Source organism: Trichechus manatus, unplaced genomic scaffold (assembly GCF_000243295.1).
Source record: "Trichechus manatus latirostris isolate Lorelei unplaced genomic scaffold, TriManLat1.0 scaffold00115, whole genome shotgun sequence".
In the NCBI taxonomy this organism is placed as follows: Eukaryota; Metazoa; Chordata; class Mammalia; order Sirenia; family Trichechidae; genus Trichechus; species Trichechus manatus.
The window spans coordinates 253,345-273,867 of NW_004444051.1; the positions used below are offsets into that span (position 1 = coordinate 253,345).

Below are 20,523 nucleotides of genomic sequence, written 5' to 3' on the forward strand. Positions count from 1 at the left end.
CTATTATACTGCCACGGTAGTCAAAACAGCCTGGTACTGATACAACAACAGATACATAGACCAATGGAACAGAATCAAGAATCCAGACGTAAATTCATCCACGTATGAGCAGCTGATATTTGACAAAGGCCCAAAGTCCGTTAATTGGGAAAAAGACAGTCTCTTTAACAAATGGTGCTGGCATAACTGGATATACATCTGCAAAAAAATGAAACAAGACCCATACCTCACACCATGCACAAAAACTAACTCAAAATCGATCAAAGACCTAAATATAAAATCGAAAATGATAAAGATCACGGAAGAAAAAATAGGGACAACACTAGGAGCCCTAATACATGGCATAAATACAATAAGAACGGTAAGTAACAATGCACAAACACCAGAAGAGAAACTAGATAACTGGGAGCTCCTAAAAATCAAAGACTTATGCTCATCAAAAGACTTCACCAAAAGTGTAAAAAGACAACCTACAGACTGGGAAAAAATTTTTGGCTAAAACAAATCTGATTAGCATCTAATCTCGAAAATCTACATGATACTGCAAAACCTCAATAACAAAAAGACAAATAAGCCAATTAAAAAATGGGCAAAGGATATGAACAGCCACTTCGTCAAAGAAGACATTCAGGTGGCTAACAGACACATGAAGAAATGCACACGATCATTAGCCATTAGAGAAATGCAAATCAAAAGTACAATGAGATACCACTTCACCCCAAGAAGGTTAGCATTAATTCAAAAAACACAAAATAATAAACACTGGAGGGGTTGTGGAGAGACTGGAACACATACATTGTTGGTCATAATGTAAAATGGTACAACCACTTTGGAAATCCATTTGGCACATCCTTAAAAAGCTAGAAATAGAAGTACCATACAATCCAGCAATCCTGCTCCTTGGAATATATCCTAGAGAAGTAAGAGCCGTCACACGAATAGATATATGCACACCCATGTTCACTGCAGCACTGTTACCAATAGCAAAAAGATGGCAACAACCTAGGTGCCCATCAACTGACGAATGGATAAACAAATTATGGTATATTCACACAATGGAATACTACACCATGGTAAAGAACAACTATGAATCCGTGAAACATAACGTGGAAGAATCTGAAGGGCATTACGCTGGGTGAATTTAGTCAGTCACAGAAGGACAAATATTGTATAAGACCACTATATAAGAACTCAAGAAAAGGTTTAAACATAGAAGAAAACATTCTTCGATGGTTACGAGCGTGGGAAGGGAGGGAGAGGGTTATTCACTAACTAGACTGTAGACAAGAATCATCTTGGGTGAACGGAAGGACAGCACACACTACGGGGGAAGTCAGCACAATGGGACTAAACCAAAGCTAAGAAGTGTCCTGAATACAAGCAAACACTTTGAGGGACAGTGTAGCAGGGGCGGGGGTCTGGGGACAATGCTTTCAGCGGACATCTAGATCAATTGACATAACAAAGTTTATTAAGAAAATGTTCTGCATCTTACTTTGGTGAGTGGCCGGAGTAGATTGCCAGGTCTTCTCTACTGTGGAGTCGCTGGTGGATTTGAACTGCTGATCTTTTGGGTAGCAGCCGAACAAAATTAAGATCAGCAGCGTAAGGCTGATTCCTAAGAGGTAGATGTCAAACATACCTCCACCCTCCGACATTTTTACCAATTCTGACACCAGCCGTCCCTCCCACAGCACTCTACTCCTCTGCTAGGTTCGATAATTTTTTGCAATGGCCACACAGAACTCACAGACCATACTCACAGTTATGGGGCTTATTAGGGAAGTAACAGCTTACAATTCAGGATCAGGAATGACTCAGGATACGATTCTTCCATCAGGACAGCCTCTTCTCAGCTGTGACTGCAGGCAGGCCTCTCTTTGGCCCTCAGCCTCTCGGCCCTTCAGCCCGGCCTCTGCCCTGCTTGGGCAAGTATTACAAAGCTCTTTAGCACTGTCAGTAAGTGCCCAGGGGCACCCCACTCCACCAACAAGCCTCAGCCGGAAGAGGCTCAGCTCTCTCGCTCCATGGGTTGGCAAGCCTAGCTCTGTCAACAAGTGCCTGGAGGCACCCCACTCTGCCAGGAAGCCACTTGCCTGAAGCCACTCAGCTGTCCTGCTCCATATGTTGGCATACCCACTGTAACTACCTTACTCTGTGGGCTGGGAAGCCCACTGCATCACTTCACACCAGTCTCCTGGTTCTGCTGCTGCTGCTTCTCACCATCTTACACCAACTCCAGTGTTATAGCTCTCTATCTCCCCTGAGTGTAAGAAGTTCTCAGCACAGGGACTCCAAGTTCAAAGGAAAACCTCCGCTCCTGTCTCTTCTTCTTGGTGGTAGTGTGGTCCCCCCTTTCCACCTCTGAGATAGCTCATTTTAAGACTAGCGGGATGGCAAAACTGACCAATCCCCTCATTAGGGTTCCATGTACCTTATTTACATGGCTCCACCCCTACAAGGGTGCCATGCACCTTATTTACGTTATTAGCAAGTTGTACAATCACCTTGGTGGGCCATAAGCATCTTATTTACATAGTCCCACCCAGTCATTTGGTGGGAGTTACAAGATCATGGGTAGAAAGGCCAAATAAAAGCAATCTATTGCACCGCATGCCACCAGGGCTCAGTAGGCATTTAATGAATATCTGTAGAATGAATTAAATGAATGACTATGGTAAGTGTTAAGACTGTGACGTACACAAGGTACTGTAGGGACACAGAAAAGGAGTACTTGGATTCACCATGGAGAAGGTTATGGGTGAATTCTTAGGGTGAAATGATGCCTAAGTGACTTGAAGTATAAGCCAGGTGAAGAAAAATAGGAGGAAAAAAATAGCCGAGCTATGTTAAGAAGACAGAAGGCAGTAGTTTAATATTGTTAGTTGGAAGTGGGGGAAGAACTTCATAGTGAAATATATTCAAGGAAATAAGGAACTATGCTGGAGATTCTAAATGAAAATACTTCACTTTGTATTACTTTTTTTTACATGTTTTATAAGTTAATAAAATGGAGATGATGACAGGCAGCGTTACCATTCTGTTAAATCAGTGTTTAAAATGCTCAGCTAGAAAAGCAACTTCCCTGTTATTCTGTCCCTCAAGCAATTCCAACTGTATTTCCTCTTTCATATTATTTATTAGAGAGTTTCAGTGGAACTTAGAACAAAAGGAACCTAGAGATTTCCCTGTAGCTGGGAAACTGCTTCCTGCTCCTAGGGGATTTCCCACTTCGCCCTTTAGTGCTGAGCACATATTTATTCAGGATTTCAAAGATCATTTTGCATGCAATTAAAACAGGTCAACATAGTAAGAAGCCAAACTATTTCCTTTATTGAGATCCTAGGATTTGATTCCCTCCTTGGCATCTGCTTCCCTCCTGTCTAGGCCATTTACAAGTTATTGTGGTCAAGAGCACTTTCTTCTTTCCCAGGGCAGATTTCTCTTGACTGAGGACAGGGTTCAGAGTAATCCATGATGACAGCCAGCAAAAGTCCAGGGCTAAAGACCAGGAGAGCTCAGCTTCCAGTTTAACTGGTGCCTTTGGCTGGGTAACTTAACTTTCTCAGTTATCTGATCTTTCAGACAAATTTAAGAATTCAGCTTGGGGGTGACTAACCTTGTCCAAGTCACTTACCCTTTCTGAGTCTCAATCGTCAGATGTATAAAATAGCATGAACAATACCAACATTGTAGAGAAGTTGTTAGAAATAAAGCAGCATTTGGAAAACACTAATTATAAACCTAAATAGATCGACCTAGTATTATACACTTTCCCAGGAATTTACAACTTCTTCATGGTGATATAGATGCCTAGGTGGCACAAATGGCTGCGCTTGACTTCTAATGTAAAGTTTGGCGGTTTGAATCCGTCCAGCAGTACCGCAGAAGAAAAGCCTGGCAATCTGCTTTCATTAAGATTATTGTTGTTAAGTGCCATCAAGTCAGCTCTGACTCATAGCAACCTTATGGATAACAGAACAAAATGTTGCCTGGCCCTGCACCATCTTCATGATTGTTGCTATGTTTGAGTGCATTGCATTGGCTGTTGCATAAATCCAACTCATTGAGAGTTTCCCTTATTTTTGCTGACCCTCTACCAACCATGATGTCCTTTTCTAGCGATTGGTCTTTCCTGATAATGTGTCAAAATCCTATAGAGCAGCTCTCCTCTGTAACATGTGGTGTCACCATGAGTCAGAATCGGCTCGACAGCAATGGGTTTGGTTTGTTTGTATTTTTCATGGTGATGTATCCCCATCTCTTCACCAGAGGGGGCAGTAACATGACTCTGCTTCAGAGCTCTTTTATATAAATGTAACAATCCTCTAGGTAATTAACCTTTACCAGCAAACTGTTAGCTCATAAATTGAGAAATCTGGAGAGTTTGATGGGAATGAGACACACACCTGAGGACTGGGGCCGGGGTGAAGGGGAGTAAGGCAACCAAAAGAAAAGTAGAGGAACCAGAGCAATACAATTCACATTATTGAGACATACTAGGAAAAATGCATAAAGTTAAATACTGAAACAGAATATGAGGATAAGCTCACCAAAGACACTGTTTCCTATACCATCACTTTTCAGGGAGCCACAACACTGAAATAGTCTCAGGAGCCATTTAAGACATGGATGTCACAAGAAGAAAGTGAAATAATGACAAGGACCACAATAACCACTACAACAATAGCTAACATGTCTTGGCCACTGATTGTGTTCTAGACACTATTCAGAGTGCTCCATATGCACCAACTCACATTATCCTCACAGTAATTGTTTTAATCCCCATTTTAGAAGTCCCTTGGTGGCGCAAACGGTTAAGCACTCGACTGCTAACTGAAAGACTGGCAGTTCAAACCCATCCAGAGGTGCCTCAGAAGACAGGCCTGGAGATCTACTTCTGAAAGGTCACAGCCTTGAAAACCCTTTGCAGCAATTCTACTCTGCACACATGGGGTTGCCATGAGTCAGAACTGAGTCAACATCAACTAACAACAACAACACATTCTCCCCCCGCCCCCATTTTGGAGTCCCTGGGTGGGGCCAACAGTTAATGTGTTTGGCTGTTAACCAAAAGGCTGGAGGTTCAAGTCCACTCAGAGGTGCCTTGGAAGAAAGGCCTGGTGATCTACTTCTGAAAAATCAGCCTTTGATAACTCTATGGAGCACAGTTCTACTCTGATACACATGGGGTGGCCATGAGATGGAATTTACTTGATTGCAACTTTTTTTGGAGATGAAGCAAATAAATCTGACTGACGCGAAAATTTCCCAAGGTTTTAGCTAACAAGTGGCAGAGGTGGAACACAAACACACACACACACAAACACCTTATCTGTTTGACTCTTACCTGCACTGAATCAACATGCTAAATGAGTAGAAACATCCACCGTGGTGAGAGGCGGCCTCCGTGTTTGGTAATGATTGTTTAGGTCTGTGCTTACTTGCTTATATAACTTGGATTAACATCAAATCTATTGGCCTGGTGCTTATTAACCTAATGTTGACTGGACTTCCCAGGTCTCCTCAAGGACAGGTAAACAGCTTTCTCTCCCAGATACATGCAGTCTGGTCCCAAGAGAGAAACTGAAGCTGCTAAATTTCAGCCAATTTTTCCAGAGTTGAGTTTTCTTGTGCATTTCACTCAGTCTGCAAATGTCTCTTGTGCACCCACTTTGTGCCAGGCACTGTTTCTGAGCCTTGGGAGACAATGAAGAAGCTGCCCTCGTGGACATTATACTCTTCAAAGCTACTCACCATGGTGCCAGTATATTCGTCCAGCTTAGCCTCTGAAATGGCCTTTTGGTGGTGGAGGAAGAGATCTCGGAGGAAGTTCTGTGGCACAAAGAAAAGAGTCACAGTTTTATATAGTGAGCAAATAAGCTAATGCTCTAAAGAGGCTTTCTTTTAAGAATCGGTGGTTCATTTGCTTTAATGAGGATGTAAAGTGTTTTTAGCAAGCAATAAACCCATGACTGCAGGGCTGTCATTATTTCAAGGGAGCTCATGGAACCCAGAGAATAACTCCAAGCATGAAAAGCACATCATAATCCTCAACTATGTCTCTTTCCCAGAGAGAACATTGTCATCTGCACCTTCTAACACTTCTAAAACATGAATACGTTTTGTAAAAAGTGAAAACCTCAAATCCATGTTTCCTGGACCAACAGAAATCCAACGCATGATACCCACATATATTAAATTCCCAGTGATGAACACACCCACTCTTCACCCAGCAACAGTTCCCAGTGACACTTACTCGAAGCTCAGCAGCTGATATAAAGCCACTGCTGTCAGCATCATATTTGCGCCAAATCTGAAATACACAAGAACCAATAATCCATTCATCCTCAAATAATTTAGAAAAATTATTATTTAGGAAAATTAAATTTATTAAATTATTTTATTAATTAATTATTTAATTATTATATTTATTTAATTATTTTTAGGAAAATTATAATCTCTAGATATTCCTCCCCCAGAGATTCTGTTTCCTTTTCATCATTTTTCTATTATATACAACAAAACTGAACTGGGGACCATAGTGTTTATACATTTCGTTGGTCTATTTATATTTTCTGTTCAAAATTTTCTGTGAGCATTTTGAGAAATAATTAAAATTACTTTGAAAATGTTATTTAAAATAACTTTTAAACAGTAATAACCCTACATACAACTGGAAAAGACAAAAAGAACAAAGAAAATAAAATCACTTCAAATCCTGCCGTTTAAAAACAACCAATATTTTTTCTTGTTGCTTGACTTACGGTAGTGTCACTGTGGTTCAGCATCTGAAAACGTTACTTCACTGGATGTAGACAACACCTTTTCAAGGCGTTTTAGGCTTTCTTTGGTGATAACAATTATTTGGGTAGAACTCAGCAAAAATGAATCACTCCATTCTCTTGGAGCTGCTTAGTGACACCACAATGCATTCACTGAAAGGGCTCTTTGGGAAAGCTGAAAGTGACTGAAGATAGGAAAGTTCCACAATGATATTTCCTTTTCCAATTTTTCAAGACTGTACAAGACCTAACATTTTAATACTTTTTTCTTATTATAAAAAATAAAACATATATATTGTAAAAGAAAGTAGAAAAAATGCAAAAAGAAAAAAATTATAATCTGTAGAAATTCCTCCCCCAGACAGAATTACTTAGTGTTTCTCTGTGTTTCCCTTACATCATTTTTCTATTATATACCACAAAACTGAATTGGAGGCCATATTGTTTATACATGTACATGGTCTATTTATATTTTCCATTCAAAATTTTCTGTGAGCATTTTGAGACATAATTAAAATTACTTTGAAAATGTTATTTAAAGTAACTTTTAAATAATAATAATCCTACACACAACTGGAACACACAAAAAGTGCAAAGAAAATAAAATCGCTTGAAATCCTGCCACTTAAAAAAATGATATTTTTTCTTGTGTGTACTTACTATCTTGTTTATTGTTAATTTGTAGGGGAATATTTGCATTTTTTTACATAAAGTTAAGATCATAGTGCATATACAGTTTTGTTTCTTAACACGGAATGGCATTTATTCCATGTTATTAAATATTATTTGACAATTTGATCTTTAGTGACACATAATGTTCCGTGGTGGGGTTTCTCTGATGAATCTCCAGCACCTACAACAGTGTCTGGCATATTGCAGGTGCTCACGAGTATTTGTGGAATGAATGAATTATATAAATATATCCCAGTGTACTTAATTTTGTCTTCATTGTTAGACATTTATGTTTTCAGCTTTAACTAAGTAACAATACAATATTTAATGAATATCATTATATGGAAAAATTGTGTCTATATCTCTGATTATATCCTTAAGACAAATGCTTGGAGAAACAGAAGTATTAAGTCAAAGGGCAAAGTTTTTTGTTTTTTGTCTTTTTAATTAACTCTTTGGATAATGAAAGTTTAAAGGATCCTGATACATTTTTGCACAATTGCTTTCCAGAAAAATTATTCCAATGCACATGCCTACCAGCAGAGCATGAGTGACAATCTGTCACTGCTTTCTTGCCAACTCTGCCTATTTTTGTTAGTCCTCTTAAAATCTTTATTACTTTGGTAAAGCTGGTTGTTTAAATTTGCATTTCTTTGGTTATCGGCATATATTATTGCCCATTCAAATTTCTTCCGTGAATTTTCTTGTATGTGTTTTGCTCAATTTTACATGACCTCCATTGGGCCAGGAGGTAAATAAGGTAGTGCAAAAGGATGTTATTATCTCCTAAAGGGATTTGGTACCTGTTTAAGGAATGGGGCCCTGGATGCAATGGCTATCTTAGCCCTGCTCTGGGGGGCCTTGGAGAAACCTTGTTCTGCCCTTCCCTGGTCTTTTTCACCAGCAGAACCGTAATGGCTAGAGGCTGAGAGACGGTGTAGCCAGAGAGAAAGGGGCCAGAAGGTCATTCATTCATTTGGCTTTTACTAAAGCCCAGTGGTTGCAAACATAAGGCCTGCTGGCTGGGTCAACACTCTAATAAGTTATATTTTGGCTGCACCATACCTTCAAAATTAATTACCAACATTTAAAAATAAGTAGCTCACATGGATTTTGAGACAGCATTCCCAAAAGGCAACAGTTCACTGGAGCTCCACAGGGCTTTAGATGGTGTGTGTGCTCTCCATTCTCCACAGTACTTCCCCCCACCCCTCAACCTTCTCTGTTCTTTGGTGTACCTGCCAGGTCCCCTGTCTGAGCCAGGACATTTTCTCGAGCTTAGGCAAGGAATCCAGCAGCTCAAGTCCAGCACACTGAGAAAGCACCTGGAGTTTGGAGTCAACGTCCTGGTGCATCACTAAGGGCTCTTTTCCTTGGTCTTGGGGACTGAGCAGGATGGATGGCAGATGTGGCAGGTAGCTAGAGTCCTGGCTTTGTCTCAAACCTTCTTCCTCCATAGAGACACACCAAACACTCACCTGCATAAACTCCACGCTACTGTCCAAAGGAGTTTCCCAGCGAAAGAACAGAAGAAAGTTTTCATCCTCGGACAAGAACATGCTGGCAAACTAAAGGAATGGGAAGAAATAGCAGTCTCTGATTCTGGCCAGTGTCCATTTAAGGAGTGCTCCATGGATAAAAGGCATGATGGGACATACTATAGGGCAGAAGTGCTCTCAGGATAGAGAGTCCAGCTTTTAGTTCTATGTCCTTCATTGCCATTCTTTGATTCATTGATTCTTTCAAAAATTATTGCACTCCTAGTAGGTATAAATCACTATGGGTATCTGCCTTCCATGAGTTTACAATCCCAAATAATAATAATTGTATTAAGCACTTAATATGTTCCAGGGATAGATCTTTCCAACCTCCTCTGGGAGCTGATACTAAAGTTTAAACTCATTTACTGTCAGTTTTTCCTTATAGCTAGCTTCAATTTGAACAGGACATTGTGCAAAGAGACAATCATTGCATCAAATAACTGAAAAGCCAACAGTTTCTCACTTCCACAATTGTAAAATAGGGGTAAATATTGATTGATCTGAATAAAATGATGGAAAATTCCACACTCCTTGTTACTAGGCAGATCGAAAAGAAGAGGTGATTACTTCAAAAATATTATCTAAGTAATTACCTTTTCTTTTTGGTCTGCTGTTCAGCATCATAGCAACAAGCAAGCCTCTACTGACAGACAAGCGGTGGCTGTGCATGAGGTTTATTAGCTGGGAATCATACTGGGTCTCCCACATGGAAGGCGAGAATTCTACTACTGAACCACCACTGTCTTTACTTTGTCTATTGCTGCACTACAAATCAAGGTGTATGTTTCCTTCAGATTCAGTTTGGTGATTTGGGAAATGGATAAAGGTGATGACTGCATGACATAATGAACATAATTAACGTTACTGAATTTTGCGTGTAAAAAATGCTGAAATCACAAATGGTTAAGTGTTTGATTACTAGCTGAAAGGTTGGCAGTTTAAACCCACCCAGAATCGCCTTGGAAGACAGGCCTGGCAATCTGCTTCTGAAAGGTAACAGCTTTGGAACCCTATGGAGCAGTTCCACTCTACACACATGGGGTCGCCATGAGTAGGAACCAACACAACAGCAACCAACAACTATATATATATAATCTAAGTCAATTGAGTGGTAGAATGTTCTAATTTCCCAATCAAATGTAAGAATTTCATTGCCTTTCAGAGGAAATTACAGCCCAAAAAGGTAGTCATGAAAAGTACCTCTTTCATCTGTGTACGACCGTCTTTAGAGACACCATGGGCAGCCATAACCTGCTGTTTCACTTTCTGCAGATTTTCTTCCATGATGGCATCCTGAAATGGGCCAAATAAAACCACATTAAAGCCACTGGTATTCCAACAATGAAGTTTGGATAGCAAATATTCAGAGCACACAGGCTGATAACTACGGTATTTTAACCTGGAAAGCAGGTCCCTTAATCCTACCCTTTGTGGAAGAGGGAGTAGGGATGGAGATTTCTTGAGCAACCAATCAATAACCAGAATCCTGATTAGGTAAGACTTACAGCTACTGAGTTCCTAAAATATGAACGAAGGGAAGCTTAGAGACTAGAATGCTGAAAGAAGGAATTTGAAGATTTTAATATATTTGGTTGTAACAAAAGACTGTATTTTAATTGACATATAGACTTTTGTCCGAAGAACTCAGAGATTTTGTGTTATTTTTAAGTGAAAAGTGCAGCTCTTCTAGACCTCCCGGTTGTCATAGGCTCGTTTTCTTAATCTCCTCCTGATACTCTCTGAGAAAAAATAAATTAGCAGGGGAAAGTAATTAATGACAAAGCCAACATAATTGTTGAGTTACCACAGATGTCACATGTCCCTTCCACATACAATCTTTTCTACACATTAAACTGCTCATCAGTGGAAGGCAGAATTATTACAAAGAAAGGTGACATATACAATCAACAGTGGAGAATAAATTTTGGTACGGGGTTGAGAGGCACAGCTAATTTCAAACAGTGCCTGATTCCAAGATTTGTGACTCCATCAGTCATGCTAAATTCATTCTCCCTAATGCTACCACTCAATCCCTGATGCCAGGCCCTCCAGCTGTGAGTTAGAATGGCTTTGGAGAGAGAGGCTGTTGACTGACTAGAGTTCCTGCTAGTGTTGATGAATGACTCTGGACTTCTGGGAGAATCTGTGGATGAACCATTCATATACACATACTGTTGGTCTGATGGTAGAGGCTTTCACAAACCTCTGCTCCTGAGAACACAGCCCTTCAGATGTAAACCTCAAATGCTGAAACATGGGAAAAGAAAGAAAGGGAAAGAAAGACGTTAGGTCAGTCGTACATTAAAAACGCTTCAAGATTTCCTTCCCAACACATCTTCCTTCTCTGGCCTACATCGCATCACGCTCCTTGAAGCCCTCCGTCCTTCTCTGAGAACAGGGACATGATGACCCTCCTCCTGACACCAACAGGTGTCAGCATGGCTGTGAAGAGCGGCAGGAACTGATGGACAGACATGGCTCCCTGCTGGAAGTGGCGGGAGGGAGGCGGCACCAGCATGGCAACACCAAGAGATCTGTGCAGCCTGTCAACACTGTGCTGTGTCAAGGACTTGCTGGTTGAGCAGAGCAGGCTTGTCTGTGTTTATGCCATGGGTAGTCCCTGTGGGGCTTAAGGAACCATAAAGCTCACTGCATTTTTTATTCAAGGACAGACTGGGGAGCCTTCAGCTTCCCACTGGTAACTCTAATCCACAAAGAGGGCTATGGCATTACTCATAGCCTGACTTTGCTTGTTGGTACTCGGAGACTCTGACCTTTCTTTCTCGCCTCCTTTAGCTTCTGCCATGATTTTCAAAAGTCTATTTCAAAAAAAAAAAAAAAGCTAAGCTCAACTCTTTAGTTCACTATTGTTCTACAGGGAGTTTTCCTGAGGTGGAAAACCCGGATGACCCTTGTTGATGCTGAAATAAGGGAAGAGAATTATCAGGAACAAAACAAATATACTTAGGATGATCAGACTATTGCCTGGCTACCTCTTATGCCTCTCACCTTCTTTAAGCTATAAGCTCTTTTAGGAGACCCTGGGTGTGCAAATGGTTAACATGCTCACTGCTAACTGAACAGTTGATGGTTCAAGTCCACTCAGAGGCACCTTGGAAAAAAGTCCTGCTGATCTACTTCCAAAAAATTTAGCCATTGAAAACACTATGGAGCATAGTTCTACTCAGCACACATAGGGTTGACATGAGTCAGAACTGACCTGACGGCAGCTGATTAATAAGCTCCTTGAGGTTAGCAGTGATACCATTTACTTATGCATTACACCTTAACATTGACCATATAGTGAGAATAGCTCCAGACAGGGAGATGGCCCTGGCTCTGGATCAAACTCTTCCACCAACTAGCTTGAACAGGACACTTCTTTTGGGCTTTTTGTTTCTCTTCTATAATAAAAGAGGGGCTTTAATCATTTCAAAACCTTTCTGTAATTTTCTACTCCCCATCTTATATCTGTGTATATCATTTATTTCATTCTTAGGTTTTATTAGTTCATTCCACAGGCATCCATTGAGTGCTTACTGTGTGTCAGATGCTCTTCTGGGCTCTGAGGACATGATAGGGCTCTGGAGATGTGGTTTTTGCCCTCCATCACAGGCAGGTGGAAGATGTGCTTTGTCCTGACTTCCTTTCCATTAAGTCCTATTGCTAACGGCTTCCAAAAATGCAAGGACAAGGTGAGGAGGAAAAATGTGGTAAGGGGAATTAATAGCTACCTACATCTAATCCACAAGATGAGGAAAGGAGGGCAGGGAAATAAACGTTCGTGGAGGGCCAGCCATAGGATGGGCACCAAGTCAGGCTGTTTCACAAATGTGTTTTCCCTGAATTTTCACAATGGCCCTAGGGCATGGAGATAATTCAAGAAGCTCCTGGCTTCATTGCTGACCTGCTAGCCTTCTCCTCTTTGAGGAATTTTTTTGATCTCATGTATTCCATCCTCTTACATGGAAATCGCCCTTTACAACTTCCCATCACTGGTCAGATAAATTTCTCCTCAAGTGACAATATGTCCTCAGGTTACAAGAGCGGTCCTGACAGATGGACGTCAGCCATGCCCCTTTCCCCTTAGGCAGCCATCTCTTCAGATGAGCTTTTGCATATAGCAAACATTTGTCAGAGAGTGGAAAAATCTAACATAAGAGTATTGCAAACTTTCTACCTCTTAAGACTTTTCATATGAAAAGAGGAATAGTCAAAGTCTTATTAATTTTATTTATTGATACACTATCAATCAAAGTATATGTTTCCTTCTGCTCAATCCTGATGATTTGGCAGCAAAAGAGTGAAGGAGAAAAGAATCAGGAAGTGTTAGGCACCCTTTTTCTAAGGACCTGAGCCCTTTGCCTTTGCATTTTACTGATGATGGGGTGAAGTGCCATGCAGCTGGCTGTTGTTTGTTGCTGTGAGTTAGCTCTGACTCACGGTGACCTAATGTATAACAGAACAAAACATTGCCCGTTTCTGTGCCATAATCCCATAGGATTCACATAAACCCACCTTAAGGAATTATGGGCTAGTGGTAGGACAAGAGTGAAACCAGCACTTTTGATGTGGAGTGTGCTTTGATGTGGAGTGCGCTTTCCACACCATCTTGCTGTTGCTACAAAAGAGGCAGATGGCATCTAGTAGAATTGTTAAAGCCCAACATTAAGTAATTTGTAAATTAGAAATGGTTCAAACAAAAGGCAAAGAGGACTTGGTGACTTGTTCTGGGATTTCTTCAGGATAGGCTCTGGCAGTTGGTTAGATAGCAGATGCTTTAAATAATATGAAACCCTGAAGATTCAAAAGCCAGATTTTGGAAAGGCAAAGAGCACCTTGGTCAGCAAGGACAATTTTATCCTAGGGTAATCCTGGGGCATTCTTACCAGGATCTTGTCCCCTGACGTAGTCTCACCATTGCAGGAGGTGGGTACACAGCAAACGTTTGACGGGGGGATCATAACAGTGAGGTAGAAAAGATGTGCTAAGCTTAGGTGATTTAAGCTATTGGATCTCCTCATATCATCTGGTTTTCTGTGCTTTGGTGCCTCTGAAGAAAGGCCCAGCAACCTGCTTCCAAAAGGTCATAGCCTTGAAAGCCTTATGGAGTACAATCCTACTCTGTACGCATGAGGTTGCTATGAGTTGGAATCGACGTGTTGGCAACTGGTTTGATTTTGTGTTTTGGGGGTTGGTGTGGATACTGGAAATATCAGAACTCCCAAGTTTCATGGCAGTCAATAGTGTGTGTCTCTTCCTTGTCCAATTGTAGACAAACTTTTGCTGGTAAGTATAGAGGTGAAATTATACCTCATTTTTGTTGCACTCTTCACCTTTAGAATATGATAAATGGATGAACTACATGCAACAGAAAGAGATGAATGAATTAATGGCTTGTATACTCCCCAGCTGGGTACTAGATAATGACGGATAAACTCAATTTGGAATAAATTGCAGTGAAGGTGAGTCTTTTTGCAAACAACTAAGAGTTATGTAAATAACAATTAAAAATAGCATTTATATGCACAACTTGAAAAAAAAAAGGCAAATTCAAACCATGATCATTTGTGATTGAGATAATGTATTAATCAATGAAATGGATTTGGGTATTCTAGCCATTTGCTGTATTGATGACTTCGGTCCTGTATTTAGAAACCCAAAATGATTAAAATAAAAGGATTGATTCTGTAAATACATTACATATATTCACTTGATGATTATAAATGGGGAATAGTCAAGGGCCTAGTTAAAAAATTAATACCTTCCTAAATGAATACACATTAAATTGAAAATACGAGAAAAGACATTTATGATTTGTAAACAAAATCGCAAGTGAAGAAATGGGAAACAACACTTGGCTTGATTGTATCAGGCTGAGCAAGTGTCAGGAAGTCCCTGAGGTGACAGTCTGTCTATGGTCTATTATTTAGCCCTGGATATAGGGCCTCATTTACTCATGAGGGTGGTGGTGCATGTGATTTAAGGAGGTCCTCCAAAGGCTACCCTGGCCTGGAAAATTTTCTCCCACAAAGTTGAAATCCCATTGATAGTTATGTAGATTTAAATCTTAAAAGCTTTCAGTAGTTAGGAGAGTAAGCTTCAATTATCGCTGTATGGGGTAGCCTTTTTGGTGGCTCTGAGGCCAAAGGGGTCCAGAATAGACAATGGGACAACGAAGGACCCAAGGGGACACCATATCACCATAGAAATATGTATACAGTGGGTACTTTTGCAACTAAAAAGGATGTTTCACTTGTATTGTCTAATTGGTCTTCATCGTGTCCCTGTGAGATAGGCCAAAACATTATCGTTCCTATTTTATGGATAATAAAATTGAGACTCAAGGAGTTTAAATAACATGTCTATGTCACGCAGTTGTAAGTGTAGAGCTAGGATTTTGACACCAGATTTCTGTCTCCACATCTAGTGGTCCTTCCTACACACAGTGAGGTGTCTCTGGAGTGAGCCTTCAGAGACAAGAGGCTACATGTTTTTGCTCTGCTGAAGATGAACAGCTACTCTGAGACTCCAAGATCTCCTGCCAACCAAGTTTCCTCATGTGACACTGCACTAAACAGAGAGATTAGCCTCTCTGCTCTCAGCACCATAGATCGTGTGTGTTTGCATTTGGGTGTATGTGTGTGTACATGCACAATGCAGAAAAAGTACAATAGAAATCACTCAACAGGGTGGGCCTTCACTTTGAGTTTCAATTTTTCCTTCTAAATTAAGAGCTGTGCCAGGACAGCAATCACTTCTATATCTCTGTAGCATAGTATCTGTGGAATTAACAAATGCTTGCTTATTGTGGGTGGAGTATTCCCAAGGGAAGGTAACTACCATAGGCTATATTGTTGGAAAATAAGATAGCAAAGTAACTAAGTGTAAAGTTGAAGATGCTATGGCCAGATTCTACAGGCCACCTTTACTTTGAGTGCATGGAGCCTTGACCTCGGTCCTCTCAAACATCCAACCCTGAGGTCTATGACCATGCCATAGATCTAAAGCAAAAGAGCTCAGGACTCCCTCTATGTAGTGCCCCATCAACACCAGCCCAGCCCACCTTATTTGAGACTCTAGGCCCCCGTAGGGTACTTAGAATCTCTGCAGCATTGAATAAGGCCCAGGATGTGGAACAATCTGTCCATGTGGGATGTGTGCACAGCCAGAGAAACGGGTGCTCCCAATGGGCTGGCTAGATCTAGACACAGTTCAGAGGCCAATTCCCAGCATTTGAAAAGAAAGAAAAAAAAAAGCAGAACAAAAAAGAACACCAGCAATAGTAGCTAATGGTACCATTAAGTCCGTTCCCTCGGAAGTTGTGAAGAGCAGATAATTACAAGCAGGCTAGTTGCTCTCTGAGATTGACTAACAGGCAGCCTGCTGTTAGAAATCTCAAAATTCCTTTCTCTGGGGTCTCTGTGACCTGCTAATCAGTAGAGGAACATAGAGTTACTCGGGCCTCTGAAGAACTGCTTGGTGTCCCTAAATACTGAGTGCAGGGCCACCTCGTCCTTGAGGCCTCCCTGGCTGCCCACTTCCATACTTGATCGGGCATCACTCATCAAAAGTAGGTGTCACAAACAAATGGTAACTGTCCTTCAGCTAAAGGGGCTTCCATTTCTGAAGTTTTGCCCTATTATTAAGGATTTTCTTAGGGCCTACTCAGTATACTAAGTCCCTGGGTAGTGCAAAGTTAGCACACTCAGCTGCTAACTGAAAGGTTGGTGGTTGGAGATCTACCGCCAAAAAATCAACCATTGAATACCCTATGGAGCACAGTTCTGCTCTGACACACATCAAGTGCTATGAGTCAGAATAGACTTGATGGCAACTGGTATCACTCATTATTTAGCAGGAAAAATGCCCAGAATTAGGAATTGGTCACTCAATCATGGTTGCCCAGGTGAATGTCCCTGTACCCGGACCCCCTAGGACAATGCCTCAGCATTTTAAAAGGGAACCTATGGCAGTTGATACCATTTTGGGATAGCAGTTTAAACAACTTACTACCCTGGCTCCAAAGGCTCTCTCCTTAACCAGGTGCTGAGGAGAGGTGCTTGGGGTTGTTGCCGCAACTCAGTAGGACTGGCCTAATTAGAATCCTCTCCTTGACAGGCAGTCATCTTTCCCAGAGGGACAGAAGGTGAAAAGAGATGCAAACTGACTTAGGGTGTTTTTAAAATGCAGGATCCTAGGCAGGCCCCAAATATACTGAACCAAAATACCTAGGGAATGAGACCGTGGGGTCTGCATTTCCACTACTCTAAAAGCTCTGCAACCTTCCAACCCCATTGCTTTGGCCTCAGAAACACCTGCACTGAACACAGTAGCATGGTTCCTCCAAGGACCATGTTGTCCCTGTGTGAGGGGGTTAGTCCATGGGTGGGACCTTAGGCAAGGGCAGTGGGAAGAGCAGCCAAGATGCAAGAGATGACATCCCTCAGCTCTCAATAATGGCAACAATCCCTTTAAAGTTAGCCAAAGCCCCAGAAGAAGACATATCACAGTGTCGTCAGCTTAGACATACCTTTGTGTTTGAGTAACCATCCCCCATGACTGAAAATAAGACATGCCCAGTTTCAACACTGACAGCAACTATTCTCCTCCTTTCCTATAAGTCACTAAAGCAAGGAGCCTTTTAAACAGATTCCAAGTTCTAAGTCTCTGGGGATTTAAATTTCAGGAATTGACCATCCAGTTTATTCCCAGACTTCAAACGGTGTTACCTTCATCTTTTTGTTTTCTTTGAATACCCCTATCCATGCTTGACAAAATGTGTCAGATCCATGGGGTCCTGGAATCTCCTGAGCCTTAGCATTTACAACAGTAAGCAAGAGCTCCGTAGGCAAGCCTAGGAGTGTTACACATGAGCGGATAGTGGGTGATACCGGGCAGCAGACTGAAGGTAAACGTTGCCTGGAGGAGGCTTCCTTGGCTCTACTCATAACTGATGAGGAATGAAGGATAAAGAGAAGTGTCTTTGAATGGTCTGAACCAGAAGAAAGAAGGGGTACATTTCTCCATCCTTCACACCTGCCACCCGTTCACTTCATAGGCTACATGGGGAGGGGACAGTAGAGAGGAGCAGGCAGACAGAGAAAAATACAAGATAGAGAGAGAAGAGAAGGAGGAGGAGGAAAGGAAGAAGGAAGGAAAGAGATGAGAAACTGATGAAAGAAAAGAAGGGCAAAAAGAGATAACACAGAGACACAAAAGACAAAGATACAGAAATGAAAGAAAGAGGAAAATAGAAAAAAAGACACAGGAAAAGCGGAGACAGATTTGTGAGACAGAGACAGAAAGGTCGGAGATAGAATGAAGGGGAAACAAAGAGATGAGAGACAGAGAGATGGAGAGAGAGAGAGGTCAGAGACAGACGGGCTCTGGATGTGTTGTTACTCTCTGATTTGTCATTCTCTAAGAAATTTGCAACCTCTTCTAATAAAATGAATAATAAAAAATATTTTAAATGATTTTGTTTGTGGTTTGCTATCAAAAAAGTATCATATGCACTAAATAACCAGAACCTTAAAGTTCTTAACATTTTTTCCACCTTTCTGAACAAAGGGGCTACCTTATCTCCATGTTTAAATCCATCAGCAAAGACATAACCATGGAGACATTAAAAACAGAGTTGTTTAAATCTACAGTTGTGACCTCTGAGGGGATGACAGATGTTAGATGGAAATTCAGTGACCAGCACATCTAATGTTACAGTTGTACCTTTTATAAAACCTGCCTAAATACCTTTGTGTTGCTAGGAGAGGGGATAAAGTACATGCATTAAAAGAAGAAAAGAGGTCAGATGGAATTAATAGGTACAAGTCAACATAGGGCTTGGTGCTTGTTGTATTTCACTAAGAGACACATAAATTAATGCTTAGTGGTGCAAGTACTTACATCAGTACCCAATTTCGTCAACATGTGGTATAAGAAAGCATCAAGCTCCTTCTCTTCTATGTAACCTTTTTCTAAATGCAAGAAGATATGCATAAATAGTTACTGATTTAGAATAACATGTGGCATTTTAGTATTTATCTAAAATTGTCCTTAATTTCACAAGTTCTTTGCTATCCCAATAACTAAGTGCCAACATCTGCATATAGAAGACATAGATTTTAACAGTAAATACAAGTTCCAGAGTAAATGCTTTATGCTGGTTTGTATTAATATTTAGAATATCAAAGCTATCAAATACACGAATTTTAATCAATGAATAAGCATGAGTTCTAGAATAAAATCCAGTCCAAGGATTTTGTATACTTGGAACATTTTAACAGAATGCAATTATTGAATTCTAGTTTGCAGAGTTAAAACATGCCTTTTAGATTTTTTTATGCTTCTTTAATTAATAAAAAAGCAAACATTAAAAGTTCCACTTTCTTTTGAAGTAGTTTTTTTCTTTTTGAAGGTTAATAAAATTCACCCTCGCTTTGAAGAAGTTGAGGGTTTATAATAAAGTCACTGAATGAAAAATGAGCACATTTAGGGTTCAGGTAGCTGAGTATCAGTCTACAAAACTAGAATATATCTCTATATCTACCTATAGGTAGATGGACATATATATATATGTGTGTGAATATATAAGCACATATATGTGTATGTGTATGTATTTGAATATATATTTGTAAAATATATATATATATTCTTGAATATATACAATACACATGTACAGACACACAAAGAGAGTGGGAAGGGAGGCAAATGTCTCCTTTCATTCTGAATTTCCACGTTATCTGGATGTGCAACATCAGCTCAAAGACGTCAGATACACTGCAGTAACAGCAGGTAGACAGCTTTCCCCTCGGGGTAGAAGTGCGGAAAGGGGAAACTAGGTTCTTCCAGCGGGGCGGGCGCGGAGCCACGTCTACACTTGAATATGCGTGTAGCTTGTTCTACTCACCATCCGCGTCAAAGCGCTGCCAGACCTGCCAGAAGCCGGCGGCATCCAGGCGCCCCAGGCCAGAGGCGTGGGCGCTGTCCATGGTACTGAGCACGACGCGCAGGTACTGGCCAGCCAGAAGAGGTGGAATACCTAGAGAACTTTGGTAGCAACTCCTTTACGATATTTTCTGACTCCCACGCCTGCTTCTTTCGCTCTGTGATTTGCTTTGGAGACCTGTCAGTAGGGCGCGGGCGATGGCGACCGGTGAGGCAGCTGGTGGCGCCGCGGCGTCCGGGAGCGGACCTCGAGCTTCCACCGCGGGCTGTCAGCTACTCTGAGCCCGCCCCGCACCTGGAGCGTCAGCTCCTGCCCGGCCTTGCGCGCAGGCCTCACAGATCCGCAGGGAAGCGACTGTCTGTTTCAGCGCTGTGGGGGATTTGTGGAGAAAGGAGCTGTCTCCGGGGGTCCACGGCTCACTGCTTCTGCCCTTGAACTTGTTTGTCAAACTCAGAGAAAACATCGCCTTATGTTTGACTCACCTTCCAAACGTGTGTCTCCAGGGGGTTTTCCAGCAAGAGCTGTCCTTTTAAAGGGTTGGAAGAAGTGTCAGTGTTAGAGCCCTTTGGACCTGACG

General features: G+C 41.3%; 1 protein-coding gene across 1 annotated transcript in view; it reads right to left on the bottom strand.

Moving 5' to 3' along the window:
* Window positions 1-19,989, bottom strand: part of SCGN (secretagogin, EF-hand calcium binding protein) — a 59,686-nt gene extending 39,697 nt beyond the window's left edge. The window contains exons 1-6 of the mRNA XM_004383975.3: window positions 19,908-19,989; window positions 18,905-18,975; window positions 10,199-10,291; window positions 8,936-9,025; window positions 6,260-6,316; window positions 5,758-5,835 (exon numbers count right to left, since the gene is read on the bottom strand). Of these exons, the coding sequence (XP_004384032.1) occupies window positions 5,758-5,835; window positions 6,260-6,316; window positions 8,936-9,025; window positions 10,199-10,291; window positions 18,905-18,975; window positions 19,908-19,989 (471 nt within the window). The remainder of the gene's footprint in view (window positions 1-5,757; window positions 5,836-6,259; window positions 6,317-8,935; window positions 9,026-10,198; window positions 10,292-18,904; window positions 18,976-19,907) is intronic.
* Between the last annotated feature and the right edge of the window lie 534 nt (window positions 19,990-20,523).